At 24.6% G+C, this 14,176-nt stretch overlaps 4 protein-coding genes across 4 annotated transcripts; 3 read left to right on the top strand and 1 right to left on the bottom strand.

Annotated features, from left to right (window-relative positions):
- The first annotated feature begins 404 nt into the window (after positions 1-404).
- Positions 405-1,769, top strand: LOC129615367 (uncharacterized). The gene is made up of 3 exons (XM_055530529.1): positions 405-560; positions 612-1,184; positions 1,244-1,769. The coding sequence occupies exons 1-3, from the start codon at positions 499-501 to the stop codon at positions 1,383-1,385; spliced, it is 777 nt and encodes a 258-aa protein (XP_055386504.1). The 5' UTR covers positions 405-498; the 3' UTR covers positions 1,386-1,769.
- Positions 1,770-2,031: 262 nt separating this feature from the next.
- LOC129615264 (L-xylulose reductase) lies at positions 2,032-3,195 on the top strand. Its single transcript, XM_055530384.1, has 4 exons — positions 2,032-2,184; positions 2,260-2,512; positions 2,692-3,000; positions 3,056-3,195. The coding sequence occupies exons 1-4, from the start codon at positions 2,139-2,141 to the stop codon at positions 3,165-3,167; spliced, it is 720 nt and encodes a 239-aa protein (XP_055386359.1). The 5' UTR covers positions 2,032-2,138; the 3' UTR covers positions 3,168-3,195.
- Positions 3,196-3,244: 49 nt separating this feature from the next.
- On the bottom strand, positions 3,245-4,218 carry LOC129615263 (uncharacterized). Its single transcript, XM_055530383.1, has 2 exons — positions 3,969-4,218; positions 3,245-3,906 (listed from the first exon to the last, which is right to left on the bottom strand). The coding sequence occupies exons 1-2, from the start codon at positions 4,117-4,119 to the stop codon at positions 3,245-3,247; spliced, it is 813 nt and encodes a 270-aa protein (XP_055386358.1). The 5' UTR covers positions 4,120-4,218.
- Positions 4,219-5,340: 1,122 nt separating this feature from the next.
- On the top strand, positions 5,341-6,898 carry LOC129615314 (eukaryotic translation initiation factor 3 subunit E). The gene has a single exon (XM_055530454.1). The coding sequence runs from the start codon at positions 5,438-5,440 to the stop codon at positions 6,743-6,745; it is 1,308 nt and encodes a 435-aa protein (XP_055386429.1). The 5' UTR covers positions 5,341-5,437; the 3' UTR covers positions 6,746-6,898.
- The last annotated feature ends 7,278 nt before the right edge of the window (positions 6,899-14,176 follow it).

Genomic DNA, 14,176 nt, shown 5'->3' with positions numbered 1-14,176 from the left:
GCAATTCAGCAGTATATAGCGACCTCGACTTTAGAATGTCTTGAAGCTGAAGAATCTTGAAATGTTTCATATTTTTCTGAATTTGTTTCTTTTTGTAGCTTGTATATAACAATACGACCTTAAGAATACCATTTTTGCAATATTATTAAAAGATTTAGCTTTTGACGCAATCACATACAAAAAAAATTATTTGTAAACCTAGGATTCTTATTGTTTCAATGTTTCCATGTTAAAAATAAATTTTCTGTAACTATATAGTAAACACAATGGCTCATTTTCATTTCCAGTGAAATAAAAAAAAAAAATTAATTTACAAAATAACAAAAGCGTGTAAACGCGAAACCCTTTTTGTTTTTGTGGTTTGCGTAAGACAATAGTTGCTATTCGAAGTAATCTATTTCAAATAACTATATTACTTGTGTGGAGTAAAGTAAATAAAAATATCAACTTAACTAAATAACTACTAAATTAATGCAAAATATAAGTTGAACCAACAATATGATTTCGTTAAACAATTCATTTAGAATTCTGTCGTTATCTTGTAAATTACTTCAACCAAGGTAGCTTTTATTTTAAGGTTAAATGAATTATAAAAATTGAATTATTTTTAGACAAAAATTTCCGCTATATTTACCAAAAAATGACTTGAAAACTTCGTTAGAAGAAAAAATTGGTCTTCCCCCAAAGCCAAAAAAGCCTTTAACTCCGTATTTTCGATTCATGAAAAAGATGAGAGATTCTGTAACTGCCGAAAACCCGAATGCTAAAGCTCATGAAATTGTCAAGATATTAGCTAGTAAATGGGAAAATTTAGATGAAATAAATAAAAAGAAATTGCAAGAAGAATATAAAAAAGATCAAATTTCTTATTTAGAAACTAGAACTAAGTACGATAGTAAGGTAACTGATGAGCAAAGAGGCGAGTTAAAGCAACTAAAGCAGGAATTAGCAGATGCAAAACAAAAGCGTGCCATGCGTAAGCGTATTAAAGATTTAGGAAAACCAAAAAAGCCTGCTTCAGCTTTCTTGAGATTTTTAAAACATGAAAGATCTGCAACCCCCCAAGGACCAAATCAAACTTATAAAGAATGGCATAAGAAAACTGTTGAAAAGTGGGCTCGTTTATCTGACGTTGAAAAGGAACCTTTTGTAAAAGAATCTGGAAAAGAGCTTGAAGCTTACAAGTACTTTCATTCTTCTTTGAAGTTTTAAATCAATTGTTTAAATTTTAATTTATTTTTAGGAAAAGTATTGCAAAGTGGGAAGAGAAAATGATACGTCTAGGCCATATTGATGTTGTTCGTCAAGAGTCCTTAATAGATCCACCAGATTTAAAGCCAACTGCAACGAAAACTCAAAAAATTCGAAATAAGAAAACAGAATAGGAATTTTGGTGCCCCTCTTCACATAATTCTCAACTTGAAACAAAAAATCCAAATTTTCAAACTAGTTTAAAAACAAATATTAATACCAAGAATGTTGATTATAATATTTTGGAAAAAATAAACTTGAATAAAAATAAAAGAGAATCGGAAATTAAAGAGAGGAGGGGTACGGGTGATGAAATAAATACAATTAGTCCCAATGAATTAGATAATAAGACAGAAAGAAAAAGTTTTTTAACAAAAATTTCTTCATTTTTCAATAAAAAATAAATGCATTTTTCGCTGACATTAACACATCAACTTATTTTCATGAAAATTTTGAAATGTATTTCATTTTTTGACCATTTTGTATATTGTTACAGAATTTTCTAATAAAATTTAGTTAAAATATGTGATTTATATATGTATGAATAATTCGATTTAACGAATCTAACACAAATAATTTAACAATATGCATATTCATATTGACTATTGTAAATTGATAAACTTATTATCGAATGCGATTAACAAATTAACATGCTTGAGTGTTTTATAAGCTTTTCAACTAGTTAGTATTCTTCATTTCCCCAATTTAAGCAAGTATGTACATACTTAATTATCATGTACATAAAACAAATAAATTTTGATAAGAATTACAAGTCTTAAATTCGGTTATCTCTTTCATTCGCATAAGTCAGTTCGTTACTTCTTAATTTCTGAAAAAGGAATTTTTATTTGTGATTTGTCCTTTTTACAATTCAGAAGGTCAGAATAATGGATTTAAAAAATAAAACAATTCTTGTAACAGGTGCAGGACAAGGTAATTAGATATTGCAATTAATATTCGTATGTTAAAACTATAAGTCCAAATTATTCTTCAAATTATAAATGTTAGGTATAGGAAATGCTATATGCAAATCTCTTTATGATCTGGAAGTTAATGTTATTGCGGTTTCAAGAACTTTGCAAAACCTGGAGCTTTTAAAACAAGAGTGTCCTAAAATACAAGTTATACAAGTTGACTTAAACGATTGGAATGGAACTAGAGACGCATTGTGCAACGTTAATTCGCTTGATGGTTTAGTCAATAACGCAGGTGTTGCATATATAAAACCCTTTTCTGAGTTGACGGAAGAAGATTTCGACAAGTACAAAAGCAATATATTTACATAAATATTCTACATACATATGTATGTAAATACACTTGTGCATATTTATAGTTTTATGAAAGATTTATTAGTTATTGCATATATATGCGCATATGTACATACATACATATTATGTGCACATATTGTAATTTATATAATATAATTTATCTTACCTACAGCACATTCAATGTTAATATAAAAGCAGTTTTCAATGTAACTCAGACTTTATTACCAAGCTTAAAAAACGGGTCAAGTATAGTGAACGTGTCATCTCTTGCTTCAAGCCGTTCATTTTTTGGACATTCTGCTTACAGCGCAACAAAAGCTGCACTCGATTCATTAACTAAAAGCCTAGCTTTAGAATTGGGCGAACGTAAAATTCGAGTAAATTCTGTGAATCCAACTGTAATAATGACTGAGATGGGAAAGGCTAATTGGAGTTCACCAAGTAAAGCAAATCCAGTTCTTAATCATATACCACTCAAACGGTAATATAATTTGAAAAGTAGTAATAATAATCCATTTAAACGCTCATCTTTTCAGATTTGGAGAAGTAAATGAAGTTGTCAATAGTGTAATTTTTTTGCTAAGTGATAAATCAAGTTATATAAATGGTCACCATTTATTACTAGAAGGTGGATACTGCGTATCATAAAAACAAACAATTCCAAAACATTTTAAAAATTTATTTTGTTTTATTTACATTTTCATAGATATTTGAAAATAAAAAAATTAACGAAAATGCCCTCCTTCAGATTCATTTAATTGTGACTGTAAGCCTTCTCTTTCCGTAGCACAATTCACGCATATTACATGACATATAACAAAAGAGAACATAAAGACCCCAACATCTTTGAAAATCTTATTTAGAGTTTGTGTTATTTTTACTATTGGTTGAAATATGTTTGACGGAACACCAACCATTATAAGAACTAGGCTGATTAAGGCATCTGACGAATTAGCTTGTGGTTTTATGATAATGGTTTCTGTTAGTTCCCAAAAAAGAAGTGGTAAAAATATGCTATAGCTAGAAAAGTTGTTATCTCCTAATACGATAAACCCGTACGTAAAAACTGATAAAATCATCAAATGAAACTTCGAATTTAATACTTTTGTGAGAAAGGACTCATTTTTTTGTAAAGTAGTGGTATTACGATTCTGTTCTTGTGTAAATAAATTAATAAAATTCTCGTTAATATTTGCTGTTTGATTTTGTTGCTGGAATTGTAAATTTCTAAAAAATACTTCATTATTCAAAATAGCCTGATCCCTTTCTCCAGATATATCGGGTTTGTTAAAGGAATTTGAAAAATTTGGTTTATTTCCTAAAAACATTTCTTCAGTTTCCATTTCTGGATCAGAAAAAGTTCGATGGGAATTACTTAAAGGTTTATCTATAGAAAGAGAAGATCAAATTTTAGCAATCAATAGTATTCTACAATAAAAATTGTCTTACTTTCTTTAATATTTTCATGCGATATTCTTCCGTTTAATTTCTCCAATCTTAGCTTAGAATTTTCCAAAATCTTACGGCGCCTTGCTTCCCTTCTAGCTTGTATATCTGATTTAGAGGTATCATTCTGTTCTTCGACCTGATATTCAGACATCTTTATGGTTTTTTTAGTTAATTATTCTATGCTCTGAAAAAATTTTGATGAAAGGGAAATTTTGTTATAAATAAATTAGTGTTAATATTTCCCCATAGACAGCTGTCAAAAACTGTAACTGTAACATATGGTTAAGTATACCCCAAATGTTTGAATTTTGAAATAGTGCAATTGTCACACATTATAACTCAAACTCAATAATTTTCTCTAGTGGCAAAAATAAACAACTTTAATTCAATATTGCAATTTGCGGTGTGAGTATATAGTAGCACGCTCATTACAAAAATTCATTTTTAAGAGTGACATTTTATATTGTTATTAATAAAGTGAAATAGTTAATATTTTTATACTTATGACATACAAAAATTTCGTTTACTTTTCATTAATTAGACCAAATTAGACTTTTCATTAGTACTATGCCGCGTGTTTTATTTCGAGATGTCGAAACATCGTCGGAAAGGTAGCTGCAACAGTAACAAAGTCTAAGTAAGTATGTTTTGTCACGACACAAAAATAAAAAAAAGTGAGTAAATATCGTATACTTGTATAATGTTATTTTCGAGTAAGAACAATTATTTGGTATTGTGTATCCTGTTTTTCTCTAAAATGCATACAAAATGTATTCACTTTGTTTTTGTAAGTGAGACGTTCAGTCGATAATTTGAGAAAAATGCAAAAATCCTATTAAAAAAATAGTACTCTTATTGGAAAAGTGAAACATCCATTAGAAAATACTAAGAAATCCAATTTGAAAGTGAATAGAGAGTGATTAAAAAAGCGAGATACACAATCAGGCTAATGAATTATATTTTGACAACGTCAATGTATATTATAAAATTAATGCAATTTGTCAAAAAATTAAACAATTTTTATTGGAAAAAACCAAGCTCATGTGACAAAGTTTATTATATTTTACTAAGATAACTGAGTTAAAAATCAATACGATCTCGTGAAAAGACCTGAAAACTAGTATTGCATGTGACATATTTTTAAAAATTGATTATCTATCGACCATAATATTTTCACGACATATTTTATTCATTACTTTAGCAATTCCGATAAATCCGCCTTATAAATCTAAAATCATAGGAAATAAATAAACTTGTTATCAGAAACATTTGATTACTATTATCTATTGAATGGAGTAGTTTTAAATGTTTTATGTGTTTTTGTTTCATTAACAAAAAATCATTTTTGACATTTGTGTAGTGTCATATTTCTTTCACCGTCTGCAGCGTGTGTACGTGCTACAATTTAAATTTAGTGCTAATACAAAAAAACTAATTATTTTTTACTAAATCAAAATATTCAGCAAAAAATGGCACAATTTGATTTAACTGCGAAAACTTTACAATTTCTGGATAGGCATTTAACTTTTCCACTATTGGAAAGTCTGTGTGCAAAGGATATTTATAGCAAAGAAGAACTTCTTCAATTTATATTAGAAATTGTTAATAAAACAAATATGATTGATTATACAATGGATACACGTAAACGCTTGAACTTAGGAGAAGACACTCCTGAAGAATTGCAACAGAGAAAAACCAAGGTTCTAGCTACATTGAGGGAACTTCATAATGAGGTTGCTCCTATTATGAAAGCTACTGAGTTATTAAAAAACAGTGACAGTATGAAAGATTCGAAAACTTTTGTTAATGTTCTGCAAAAGGATTACAATTTTAATGCAGAGAATGTCGAAAGTGCATACAAACTAGCTAAATATTTGTATGAATGCGGTAGTTATCGTGATGCTACTTCGTATTTGTATTTTTGCTTACTAGTCATGTCGACATCTGATAAAAATTATTTAAATGTGTTATGGGGTAAGTTAGCATCAGAAATTCTTAATCTTAATTGGGATTCTGCTCTTGAGGATCTGTCTAGATTGAGAGAATTTATCGACAGCAGCAATTTCACAGCCATAAATGCACTCCAACAAAGAACTTGGCTAATTCATTGGGGTATTTTTGTATTTTTCAACCATGACAAAGGTCGTGATGTTATAATTGAGATGTTTTTGTATAAACCTCTGTATTTAAATGCTATACAAACTATGTGTCCCCACATTTTGCGTTATCTAGCTACTGCTGTTATAATTAATCGAGCACGCAGGAATGCCCTGAAAGATTTAATAAAAGTTATTCAACAAGAGTCATACACATATCGGGATCCTATAACAGAATTTTTAGAATGTTTGTATGTAAATTTTGATTTTGATGGTGCCCGTATGAAGTTGCATGAATGCCAAACAGTTATTTTAAATGACTTTTTTATTGTAGCATGCTTAGATGAGTTTGTCGAAAATGCAAGATTGATGATTTTTGAAACATTTTGTAGAATTCATCAATGCATTACCATTAGCATGCTTGCAGATAAATTAAATATGAAACCGAATGAAGCTGAATGTTGGATTGTCAATTTAATAAGAAATGCTCGTTTGGATGCAAAAATTGATTCTAAATTGGGTCATGTTGTTATGGGAACTCAACCTTTAAGTCCATATCAGCAACTTGTTGAAAAAATTGATTCACTGTCAATAAGATCTGAAGCTTTGACTGGCTTGGTGGAGCGCAAACATAAACAGAAGAACCAAGAATCTGCAGATAGCTGGAAATACTATTATTAAAAAAAAATAAAGTTCACGCATCAAATCGTATATAATATTTTTACATTTAGTCCATGTTTATAATAAAAAAATGTGACTTTAATCTTTCATTTAATTTGTGTAAGATGATGTAAAAATTTTATTAAATTAAGAAATTAACATGATTTTTATCAAAAATTTTATTTGATTGATTTAATTTTGTACTATTCCATTCCATTTTAGAAGTGTTTACATATTGTAGAGTTGAATATGTATTTAAGATTACAAAAAATTTTTCAACTTTTTCTACTACATTACTCTATACACATGTATATATACATAATGCATGGATGTAAGGTATTACTTTGGTTTTAGTAAAATCGACTAAGATGAAAGATCACTTGAATTATAAATAAAAAGAAGAATAATAAGAAATTTTAATATCCATGAGCTTGATCGACTATATATTCTATTTTCTTTTCTTTTACTGTTTCGTGTCTTGTCCAACTTTTGTAAAACTATAATATCCATACTGAAAGCTAGTAGGTAAAATAAAGTTACACAAAAATGAGCTCTTTGGTTCCTTTAGCATTATTAAGAAACTATAACTACTGATTCAATAAGAAAGCAAATCCTTTAATTACACAAATTACACATTAAATGCAAAATTTTGTTTTAAAACACAAAATTTTTAATTTAAAATAGGCTTTTGAACCATTATTATAAACTATGTATTGTTTAAGCCAAAAAAGTTTAAATCTTAAAAATCTCTTAATACTAAACGTTTAAAATTCAAATTTGACCGCACATAAGCGAAACACTAAAAACAATGCTTTATTTAAGTTTATTCATGTCGTATATTGTGGGTGAATCACAATGACTAACTTTAGTTAAAAGTTTTTCAATTGATTAAGAAAGAACAATATTGGAAAAAAAAAGAAAATCGTTTGTGGAACACAAAAAACAATAAACTTTACTAAAAATTTAAATAATTTCATATAAATTGTTTTAAAATAAAATACATAGTAAGTAGATTTAATGAATGACTTCACAAAATTTCTCCAAAATTTTTGTACTCTATTTAGCACCTGTGCTTTGGATTATCTTGATTTTCTATTGATTGTCTATCTTTTCGGAGCTATAACGTAAATATCTACATGCTATGGAAGCAATATATAATATATGAACAACATGTATGCATATGATATTTAATTTTTTTCAATTTTAATTGTTTAAATTTCTTGATTTTCATTTCGCGTTAAAATTGTTATTTCAACTCTATGTCATTATTTTTCATGACTTCACAATCAAATTAAAAGAGTGGCTACAAATCTAGACGAATTTAAGAATTATTTCTCAGCTAGAGTTTTAAGGTGTTGCAGTATCAATATCAAATTAAAAATGAAGATGTTTGGACAAACGAAAACTGAATTGCTGTAATTTTAAATGAAAAGTTCAACACAAGCATATTTTAAGATGTTGTATTTTGTTTTTTTTTTTTTGTTTTCCTTTTAATTTAAATACATAATAATTAATTAATTAATAATTTACATAATCAAAATGTTTAATAGCTTAAATTATTTTTTTTTTTTTGCAAATTACACTTCTTATTTTTTTTTTTAATTAATTTTATTATATTTGAAAAATTTTTGAACGCTTTGGAAATTATTTATATAAATAGTAATTAAACGTTTTATATACATATTAAATATATTAAAGTTATTTTGCAATTTATTTTTAAACAAATACATACATTAAATTAATATGATAAATTTAAATATTATAAATAAATTGAAATAAATGAGTTAATGCGTTAATCAAAGTAAAGTACATACATCAAATGCTTTGTGTGTAAAATCGTTAACTCCAAAATTTCTACAATTATTTTTATATAAAAATAAGTTTCCGTACTAATGTACATATATGCATTTGTATGTCCACATCGGTCTATTAAATCTTATTGATCTTATGATTAATTCATAAAAATTCAATAACATATAAGAATGTTATTTAGTATGAATACAATAATATTCATTTTATTTATTCATAGTAAAATTAATTTAAGCACATAATGTAATTCATGTAATGTGAGAGTGGGAGTATACGTACATAATTATACTGAATTGAGATGCTATTTAAATTTTGAAATTTATGAAATATTTTGGAAATTTTGGAAGATTAAGAAATTCTACACTAACGCTTTTACAAGGTAAACCGTTAAATTATTTTTTAGATATACTTTTAATTTTATATTATTAAAGAAAATTTACAAAAAATGCAAGTTTTTGATTTCGATATTCTGTAATTTCATAATTTTATTGTAATTTAAATTTTTACTTTGATAAAAACTAATTTTTTTTTAATATTACAAAAGAAATTTAATATACATTATGTATGTATGTATTTAAAGTAAATTTTCGAAAAAAAAAATTCTAATTTATATTTTCTTTCACACAATAAATTTAATTAAATACAAATTGAACATAATAAAATCATTATAACAATTATAAGATTATTTTGTTTTTTAAATTTTATATTTTATTTTACTTAATCCTTAAATTGTTTTTAATATTTGCTCATAAAAATATTTTTTAAACCTCTTTATTTATTTTTTCTATTTTATTTATAAAAAAATATTTTTTTATTTTTCATTAATTTATACACAATGCTATATAAATGACTGTTATACATTATAATATTTTTTTACATCAATTTTAAAAAATTGCAAAATTTGTAATCGGATAATTGTACCGAAATTACGATCATTATATTATGTATTACGATATAACTAATGAGGTTTTATTATTAAATAGAATTTGATCGTGCAAAATTTTTTTTTTATTTTCTTATTATTTTTGCCGATAATTTTTAATATAATTTAACTTATTTTGTCAACTATATAGTAAGTACTCTTGCAAAGAAATTTTGAAAAATTCTATAACTATATAAATAAATTTAATAAAAAACTTGATTTTAACTGATTAAAGAATTCGGAAAATAAAAAATAGTGGAACGTGAAATATATGTATATTTTAAAAATTCGTCAAAACAAAAATTTTTGTTAAATTTGCCCAAGTATATGCATATTTACTTCAGGTATCATGATTATAAAAGAAGATATAAATAAAAATATATGTTATAAACGTAAAAAGGAAGACTGAATGGTATGAATCTATATACAGTCGATTTCACTTATTCATAATACGCATGTAACTAAGCAAAGCGCCTTCACGCGCATTTCTCTTTTTGCCCACATATAATTTTTCTAATCAAATGCGAAATGAATAACTTCACAATACAGATAGATAAGCAAAAAAATAATCTGTTCGAAATGCATATGTATATAAGTATTCGACTGTATGTAAAAGTAAATATGTAATGTAAAAGTAAATTCAAAAATGAATTTCAAATAAATTTAAAAAAGTAAAATTGAAAATGTGTAAGCAGCTCATACGAATTTATAGGCAAGAAATGAAATTTCTAAGATTGTTGTCGCATTATTCTTTAACGTTATAAAAAAAATACTTAAATATTGAGAATGTTTGCCCAAGAACTAAAATTTATTCATTTAAACAGATTTTGAATTTTTACATTGAATTCAAGTCGTCGAATATTAATTTAATGTGAAAATTGCCTACACATGAATTTATCAAATTATTTTATAGATTTTTTTTGAGCTCAGTAAATGTGTTAAATTGCATTGATCATTAAAATTATTAATTAAGTAATTAAAATTCACGGATTTGTGTGTTTCCTTCAAGTTTTTAAGAAGTTCAATATTTCATTTTAATTAAATTTATTATTTGCAATTTTTTAAAACGAATTATTTACTATGTATTCGTGTATAAAAATAATGATTTGATGAATTATTTGTAGACGATAAATTATAATAATAAAAAAAATTGCTTTTGGATATATATATATATATATATATATATATATATATATATATATGTACAAATGTACTTATATTATTCTATTTTAAATATTATTTATTATGTGGTAATTGTTTATTTTAAAAAATGTCTTCTTTTTTTTTGTTTTTCATTTGAAGAAAATCTACTTTTAAAATTTACTCTTAATATGAACACTAAATTATATTACGCGTTTAATTTTGTATTAAAACATTTTTCATTTTTTATTTTTCAAATATTTTGTAATTAGTATTTCAATTACCAAAATATTTACTAGTTTTAATTTTTAAATTAATATTTATATTTAATTGTTAATGTTGATGCTACGTTGAATTGAAAGGCACAAAGCTTTTTTTTTTTTTAATGACGGTATGTTTTTTTTTCATGTATTTCATTTTATTGGTTTTAATTTTTAAATTATCCAAAATAACTATGTATATACATAATTTTTTTGTTCTTTATTTCATTTTATTGACAAAATTTTAATTTAAGAACAATTTTCAAAATATTATGTAATAGTTTTCATGTTTCTTTTTTTTTTATTAAACCACAATCCATCAATAAAATCCTATCTTGCCTAATTCTTAAGTTTCTTCTAAAATTATTATTAGTTTTCTTAAAAAATATCTTGTTATTATTGAGTATGTATATCAATATATAAGTGTTATATATATATATATATGTACCTATTTATATAATTCCCAGTTTTCGAAGTATTTTTGGATATGAAAAATTAATTTAAATAAGTTAAAAACTCAAAACAGAAAATTCATCGTAATTTCCAGTCATGATTTTTTAACCATGAAATATCAATGATCTAGAAACAAAAAAAAAAGAAAACAAAAATTAATTATTAAATTCGGTGGAAATTTTTGAATTTTTTGTAAGAAAATTTGACTATTGCACTTCATACGCTTGGTGACCTTTTCAAAATTTATTTAATTTATATTTCAACGTTTAGCATAATCTAAAGATATCGTAAAAAAGCAAAAGCTGATTAAAATGTAGCTATAAAAAAAAAAATTATATAAAAAAAAGAAAAATGCATAATTTAGCATATTCATTTAATTTTTATTAAATTAAAAAACAAACAATTTTTAAACTAGAAATAATGAATATTTTATTGTGTTTAAATGAATAAAAAAAATTAATGAGTAATAGATAATGTTCATACAAACCATTTTACCTAATATTTTAGTACATCTGAATACAAACATAATAGGCCTTTTCATAAACGCAGTATTAGATACACAAATTTATTACTTGCATTCCAACTTAACTTTTAGGAAACTCCGATAAAATTATGTTCATAAACAAGATTTACTGCGATCTGGTTTTGTTCATAAACACGACTAACTTATCAGTAATATAATGAAATCGTAATTAGAAGCGCAATTGAATCCATGTCAATTGTTTTTGATTTTGTAGAATATGTAGTTAAAAATATATTGAATATTTATCACGTTACAATTTTATGCAGTATTGCGTTTATGAAAATTTCTAATATAAGATATTTCGAAGAACGTTTTGCAATTTAAAACTTTATTTTCGGATTCAAAGAGAACATGATTATGTATCTTTAAAATTTTCGTTGTCAAATTCCTTTTACATTCACTTCCCAAGAATTAGTTAACACTCACCATAAAAATATGGCTGTTCTTGACACAGCGGTTTCCATTTTCATTTAGAGCTTAGGAGATTTTTGATAACTCAATTTTTCAGTTAGATCTAATATAAAGCACGTTCGTTAAATCCAAACTTCAAAAATAGCATGTTCGAAAATGATACTTGTGCTTAAAATTCCAAATTTTTCTTTATAACTACTACTATAAATAAAAATATTTTTTATTATTTTATTTATATTAAGCATAATATAAAAATGTTGGATATTCAAAAATTATTCGAGTATGTTACAAATCAAAAAGTAAAATATTAAGTTTATGAAGATTTGTAAGTTCTTTACAAATGTAATAATTTTAATTTGTAATAGTAACATAAAAAAGCTATAAAAGCGCGCTAATTTTTTAATATTTTAAATAAACTGAAAAAATATTTTTGAATATGTATCTACAAGTGGATTATCAAAAATACCATAATAATTATGAACACTTTTCAGTTTTATAATTTTGAACACAAACGTGTAATAAGTTAATGCTGTGGAAAATTGGCAAAATATTATAAGTCGATTTTTTAATTTCTTTTTGCCTGGTTTGACTTTTTGAAGATGTAGTTTTGTTGCTGTGGATCATTATTCTGATAAAAATTGATTATTCTAGATTGATTAGAAAACCATTAGAAGTTACAATAAGTCCTCGAGATACGACAATTTTTGGTTCCAGAAATTTATGTCATAGATCGAATTGTCGTTTGAGGAGGAAAAAAAATGTATGAAAACAAAAAGTGAATTCGACAAACTATTTTATAATATTAATGAACTGTTTCTTAAAAAAAGGTAATAAAGTTTTAAAAAAAAACAACAAAATATAATAACGAACCCTAAAAAACTCAATTTTGGGACAAAAATAAATAAAATAAAATTTGATTAAGTTGATATATATCACTTCAATTCGTATTTTTAACTACTGACTAGCATTTTTAACTAAAAACAGTTCATTATTAAAATATTGTGCCTTAGTCTTGTCTTATAACTAAATTCGGTATAGAGTTTTTATTCAAAAAAAACAGTATTTTTAATGTCGTATCACGAATAATATCGCAAGCCGAATAATGTTCCAAATTTATATCATGTCGTAACTCGAAATGTCGTATCTGGAGGACTTAATGTATAAAATGCATGCGTTGATTAAGCTTTATTACATTTTTGGTAATTGCAAATGGTTTTAGGGAAACGTTATGAAATTTTACTTAACACGTTTTTGGCAATTTTCCATAGTGTATATACGCACGATAGGCTTTAATACTTTTATGTTATGCAATTATTTTGAAAATGTATAAGTTATTGGTCAAAAATTTTTAAAATTATTATTTATATTACTTAATCTTGTGTGCACCAACTATGTAAAATGTAATAAAATGCATGCAACCAATATTATTTGGTTAAAATTAAAATATAAAATAAATTAAAAACATTTTCGGAAAAATCATAAACGTTTTTTTCAAATTAATTATGTAGGTATAATTATGTATAATATGTGATTTAGGAAAAGAATGAACCGAAAATGTACTATTTAAAAAAAAAAAGAAAAGATTAAAAAGAAAAAACTAAAAATGCATTTTTTTTTAAATTAAAAAATTTTAATGAATTTTCTCTGAAATTTTTTTTTTGTTTTAAATATTTTTTTCTGTTTTTTTTTCTTGGTTTTTTTTTTTTTTTTTGTATTTTTTTAAGAATTGAAATCAGATTACAAATTTTCTTAATAGAAAGAGTTTCTTAAATAAAAATTATGTTTTTTTTTAATTTTTTTGTTTTATTTTATTTTTTTTTTATTTTTTAAATTGTATTTTTTTTTATCTATTTCTGTTTTCAATTTTTATTTTATTTTATATAATTATTTTATACTTTTAATTTATTATTTTTTATTTCTTTTTAATATTTACA

The sequence above is a fragment of the Condylostylus longicornis genome, unplaced genomic scaffold, assembly GCF_029603195.1.
Source record: "Condylostylus longicornis isolate FDR11 unplaced genomic scaffold, ASM2960319v2 ptg000135l, whole genome shotgun sequence".
In the NCBI taxonomy this organism is placed as follows: Eukaryota; Metazoa; Arthropoda; class Insecta; order Diptera; family Dolichopodidae; genus Condylostylus; species Condylostylus longicornis.
The sequence above is the reverse complement of the archived record's forward strand: the minus strand, read 5'-3'. Positions and strand labels throughout refer to the sequence as shown.

Excerpts from the sequence above, each read along its gene's own strand:
- LOC129615367 (XM_055530529.1), top strand. The coding sequence starts at position 499 with ATGATTTCGTTAAACAATTCATTTAGAATTCTGTCGTTATCTTGTAAA. Across the intron at positions 561-611 it reads TGTAAATTACTTCAACCAAG|ACAAAAATTTCCGCTATATT; the intron begins GTAGCTTTTATT and ends AATTATTTTTAG. Across the intron at positions 1,185-1,243 it reads AAAGAGCTTGAAGCTTACAA|GAAAAGTATTGCAAAGTGGG; the intron begins GTACTTTCATTC and ends ATTTATTTTTAG.
- LOC129615264 (XM_055530384.1), top strand. The coding sequence starts at position 2,139 with ATGGATTTAAAAAATAAAACAATTCTTGTAACAGGTGCAGGACAAG. Across the intron at positions 2,513-2,691 it reads ACGGAAGAAGATTTCGACAA|CACATTCAATGTTAATATAA; the intron begins GTACAAAAGCAA and ends TCTTACCTACAG. Across the intron at positions 3,001-3,055 it reads AATCATATACCACTCAAACG|ATTTGGAGAAGTAAATGAAG; the intron begins GTAATATAATTT and ends TCATCTTTTCAG.
- LOC129615263 (XM_055530383.1), bottom strand. The coding sequence starts at position 4,119 with ATGTCTGAATATCAGGTCGAAGAACAGAATGATACCTCTAAATCAGAT. Across the intron at positions 3,907-3,968 it reads GCATGAAAATATTAAAGAAA|ATAAACCTTTAAGTAATTCC; the intron begins GTAAGACAATTT and ends CTCTTTCTATAG.
- LOC129615314 (XM_055530454.1), top strand. The coding sequence starts at position 5,438 with ATGGCACAATTTGATTTAACTGCGAAAACTTTACAATTTCTGGATAGG.